General features: G+C 38.1%; 1 protein-coding gene across 1 annotated transcript; it reads right to left on the bottom strand.

Annotated features, from left to right (window-relative positions):
* Positions 1–3,518: 3,518 nt before the first annotated feature.
* On the bottom strand, positions 3,519–5,360 carry LOC25494049 (UDP-glucose flavonoid 3-O-glucosyltransferase 7). Its single transcript, XM_013602764.3, has one exon. It carries the CDS (start codon positions 5,153–5,155, stop codon positions 3,701–3,703), a length of 1,455 nt encoding a protein of 484 aa, XP_013458218.1. The 5' UTR covers positions 5,156–5,360; the 3' UTR covers positions 3,519–3,700.

Raw genomic sequence — 5,360 nt, 5'->3', positions numbered from 1 at the left:
TGATTTTTGAACTAAATCGTTTAGATCTTTAAAGATCTACATCGTTTCGTCGTTTGATGGCTTTTCTGATACTTGTTCTTGCTTTCAAAACCTAGATCCTTATGGATCTAGGTTTTGTGTTTACAGTTACGGTTTTGTTTCGTGATTCTGGAAACTTTTCTGTTTTCTATTTGCAGGTTTAACTGTGATATTACTTTTTGAAGAAGGATTCTGAGTTTTACCTGAGTTTTTTATGGAGATTCTGTTGAGTTCTTCGGAAACACTTGGATTTGGCTTTGCTTATTGATCTCCGGTTTTGAAACTGAAAATAAATCAGTGATTCTTCTTCTTCTTCTTCACCGGTCCGGATTCTGTTTCTTTCTTTCTTCTTTTCACGCTCTCGAAATCTTCGTGATCAGTGCTGGAGTTCGCCAATGGCGAATTCTCACTTTGGATTGCGAAGAAATTCAATTCGATGATGAAGATTCGATGCAGAATCTCTGAGAATTGCAAAAATCTTGTTGATTCTGTACTGATTTGAGTTGATTTGGATTGATTTGAACTGATTCAGAAACGGTTAGGGTTTGAATGTTCTTGATGATTCTGGAAAATTGTTACGTTTTTGATCTTTGAGAATGAGAAAGAAAATTGGAAAGTGTTTGTGATGTGGCGTGTAATCATTGCTTCTGATTCTGACTCACTGTTTATATAGTTGACATGTGTACACTTGAGCCAATGAAAATGTGACACCTGGATTTGTATGGAAATGGCACGGCCTTGGACTTAGAATCAATTTGGGACCTTTTTGCAAAACTGAAAAATTAAGGGACTAAACTGCAAATGACCAAAAGGACTGAAATGCGAAATAAAAAAAAAGGTTCTGGATTAAAAAGCAAAATTGGACTTCTCTGGGGACCAAAATGCAAAAAACAAAATAATAATAATAAAAATAAAAAAAAAATAAAATTGGAATAAAATTGGTAACCTGACAAAAACGTAAAGCGAAACAAAAAATAAAATTGACAAAACGGACTAAAACGAACCAATGGCCTAAATGAGGTACTTCAAAGTAACCTCCCCATGTCAAAATTTTATGTGAAATGACCAAAATGCCCCTAGGGCTAAAAATGACCTAAACAGAGCCAAAATGACTCGACACTGACTCAGATGCAAGTTTGAAATGAAATTAGCAAGGTTTACTGATGGAAAGTTAAAAATGAATTTGAAAAGACTCAGAGACAGTCACAAGGATGAAAATGGGTCCCACTGCAGGAAATGACCAAAATACCCTTCTGTATGACTTTTTTGCAAATTTTGAAATAAACTGTAGAAAAAGCAATGTAATGATTCAGAGACACTTTTGAATGACTTACAAGACAAGTAAAGACATTTTGAAAGGTTTTATGCAAGAAAAACATAAGTAAAATTGTGATTGCAAATACTGCGAAGCAGAGACAATTTGAACTGTGCAGTTGAAATTTGATAATTGACAAAGTTCGAAATGAAATTGGGCCCAGTATTTTTAGGTCCAAAAACAGGGTATAACAACGCCCTATTAATCTCAATTTTATCGTTTGCAAATGAGTTACTAAAACAAACAACCAATTATCTTTTCAACTTGGAATGGTATTTGGTGTCGAACGGTCCGCGATATCGCACTAGTCCCTGAGGAGACGATATAAATACTTACAATTGTTTGATGCAAAAATACTACATCACACATTGCTATTAGTTGAATTTTTCCATTTGAGCACATACAACATTTATTAAATGAATCTAAAAATTACATTTTCTATTATAATAGTGACCGAAGGTTTATGCTTGTTTGTTTACTAGATGCGAGGAGGGAGTATTTTTATTGAGTTAATTGTACAGCAGTTAGGATCCTCTCCATTTATTTCCTTAGGATCCTCTCCATTTCTTTCCTTCAAAGAGATAAAGACACACTAAAAAATAATTAATGATAGCGGAACCCACTTTATGATAGGACCCACAATCTATTTTATGTGTCGATCTCTCTCTAAATTGCATTCTCCATTTATTTTGCTAAATGGAGAAGATCTTTACCCGGGCAACCAGGCCATTTAACATCTCTTGGAGAAAATATTTTAAGAAGAGGATTCCTCTCAAAGAAATTTGTTAGACTCGTGATTATTATGCATACCCTCATTTATGATGCTCCCTCGGTCTCAAAATAATTCTCTTTAGCATTTTTTCTGTCTTAAAATAATTGTCACTTTAGAATATCAGTGTAGTATTCGACTGTTATACCCTAATTTATTGAATTTCATTAAACTTAATTACTTCACTAACTACAAATAATAAGGATATTTTAGTATATGATGGAGTACTAATTTTACCATTGAAATGAACACAATTAATTATTTCCTTAAAAACTGTGCATAAACCTTAACCGCATATTATTTTGAGTCGGAGGGAGTACAATTTGGTCTTCCAATGACCAACATCATGTTTTAATAACTAATCTTACCTGACCAGAAGGTGACTACCAATGCGGCGTATGGTGGTTGAGGGCAATAGCTGCGACTGGAACTGCGGAGTGTGTATCTACAGACACTCTAACGCTCAAGTCAATATTGAGTTTAGAATGAGGGTTAAGAGAGTAGAGAAAAATCAACCCTTGGGGACCAGTGAGAGTCAACTTTATATAGTTTGGAGGACGCATGAGTCGTTGTGTGACACACGTGGGGGCTCAGTGGTTACAGATTCATGGGAATCGTGACCATCAAACGAGATCTGCAGAATATTATTTTGAGTCGGAGGGAGTACAATTTGGTCTTTCAATGACCAACATCCTTTTTTAATAACTAATCATACCTGACCAGAAGGTGACTACCGATGCAGCGTATGGTGGTTGAGGGCAGTAGCTACGACTGAAACTGCGGAGTGTGTATCTACAGACACTCTGACGCTCAAGTCAGTATTGAGTTTGGAATGAGAGTTAAGAGAGTAGAGAAAAATCAACCCTTTGGGACTGGTGAGAGTCCCCTTTATATAGTTTGGAGGACGCATGAGTCGTTGTGTGGCACACGTGGGGGATCAGTGGTTACGGATTCATGGGAATCGTGAGCATCAAACGAGATCAGCAGAAGACGTGGGGGAGACGTTATTCTTCAATTTTGAATGAGTCTATGTTTTCTCTGAACACCTCTCTCGCAGGGAAGGGGTGTGTTGCGAGTAAAGTAGCCTAAATGCTGGATTTTGGTCTGTTTGGTATTGAGCTTATGCAAATGGACCTTAGAGCATTTGATTGACTAGCTATACAATGGTACCATAGCCTTAGAGTATGATTTCCACCAAATCACGTATTTTAAGAATATAGATATATAAAAGAAAATGCTAAACATCTTGAGAGATATTGTCCCGAGAGTATCGCGAAGTCATATGATTGGCTAATTCACAACTAGTTGCCGTGTTTTCCACTAGTCAAAGATTAAAGTGGCAGCCTTTAACACATAACATCACAAGTCCTCGTGTTTTCGTGAACAAACTCTTCATTGTGTATAGCACAACTCATGTATAAATCAATTTCACGATTTGATACCAAAGCGTCATTTATGATATAATTTCATTTTCTCAATAGAGGTACCTTTTTCACCATTATGTACCAAAAAGTGATATTTATTTTTGGTGGATAGTACTCAAAATAATAGACTACATTTATGTGTCATACACATAGATAAATAAACAAAAATGACTTTTAGATTAGAGGTTTGTTGTCCCTCAATCTTTTAAGATAATTAACCACAGCTGTTAAATTCGAATGAGATGAACCACCTTCTTTAATTGCATGTTTAGCTTTCTCCCCAAACTCTCGAGCATGTTGTCTGATTTTCTCAGCTTCATCACCACTGTCCATCAATCGCTTCACAACCTTCTCAATATTATCCCTCCAAACCACCTTCTCTCTTTCCCCAATACCAGTTGTGCTCCATTCCGTTGCACCGACCTCCACCCCAATCCCATGCACCTGTGTTATCAACTTCTCATTGTAAAACTGTTCTCCATGCATCGGCCACGTGATCATTGGAACCCCTGCACTAACTGCCTCAACAGTGGAATTCCACCCACAATGTGTCATAAATGCACCCACGGCTGTGTGGCTCAGAATCATAACCTGTGGAGCCCAACCCTTAATAATCATAGCCTTCTTCTTTCCGATAATTCTCTCTTCAAACCCCTTTGGCAACCATTTTTCTTTCTCCTCTTCATTGTCATTCTCCGTCCGTTTCTTTTCAGGAACAACCCATATGAATTCGTGACTCGATGCTTCAATCCCGCACGCAATCTCATAAAGTTGTTTATCCGAAAAATGACATTGGCTTCCAAAGCATATGTACACCACCGAGTTATCTTGTTTCGAGTTAAGCCAACTCAAACACTCGTGCACACTCACAACACTCTCTTCTCCTCTCTCAGCCTTCTCTTGAATAGTTCTGCGAATAAGAGAAGCTGGACCAAGATGCCAAGCTTTGTGACAAGTAGTTTTCTCGTAGTGTTCGATATACTCTTCACCGTCAAGTTCAGCAAAATTGTTGACAAGGATTCCGTTACTTTTGAAAACTGTCTCAAGAAGCGCTTCCAATAATTTACTCAGCTGCTTCGGTGGTGCTGCATTCATGGCAATAGAATGAGGAAGATGAGGAATTACAAAAGAAGCAGATTCATAAAGAGAGTGTGCTTTAACAGATTCCATGGCACAAATAGCAAACAGAGAGAAACCGTTGAAAGCAAGTCTAGGAATTTGTAGCTTGTTTGCAAGTTCATGAACCCAAGGATACATGAAATCAGCCACGATGCAATCTGGTGGGTGCTGCTCCACGAAGTGTTGGATGGTTGGTCGGAGTAGAGTGGCTGCTCGATAGATTTTGGTGAGGTTGTCGAGGTCGGTGGTGGTGAAGAGGGGTTCGACGCCATCGGGGAGGCCTACTGCTTGTGAAGGAAATGGAACAGTGTGAATACGAAGGTGTTGGTTTAAAGGAATAGATTTGCCAAGGATTTGAGCATTGGAGGGTGTGGTTATGATGGTGACATTTTGACGGCGTAAGGCAAAGAGAGTTGCTATGTCGCATAGAGGGATCATGTGGCCAGGTGCTAAGTAAGGTATGAAGTAGATGGTAAGTGCTTTCTCTTCTCCTTCTTCCGTATTCATCATCTTTGCCTTGTCTTCTGTGTGTTTGGATACTATGAATGAATTAGAATGAACGTGATGATGAGAGAGGTATTGTAGCAATTAACTGTTTCTGCTATTGCTTTTAATGTCCAACAATGGAGAGGATCCTAACTCTGGTTGCCCATCAACTAGCTTAGCGGGTGATGATTTGCATTAACATGATCAATTAATGTTGTTTGTTTATTGT

The sequence above is a fragment of the Medicago truncatula genome, chromosome 4 (genome assembly GCF_003473485.1).
Source record: "Medicago truncatula cultivar Jemalong A17 chromosome 4, MtrunA17r5.0-ANR, whole genome shotgun sequence".
NCBI classification, from domain to species: domain Eukaryota; kingdom Viridiplantae; phylum Streptophyta; class Magnoliopsida; order Fabales; family Fabaceae; genus Medicago; species Medicago truncatula.
The sequence above is the reverse complement of the archived record's forward strand: the minus strand, read 5'-3'. Positions and strand labels throughout refer to the sequence as shown.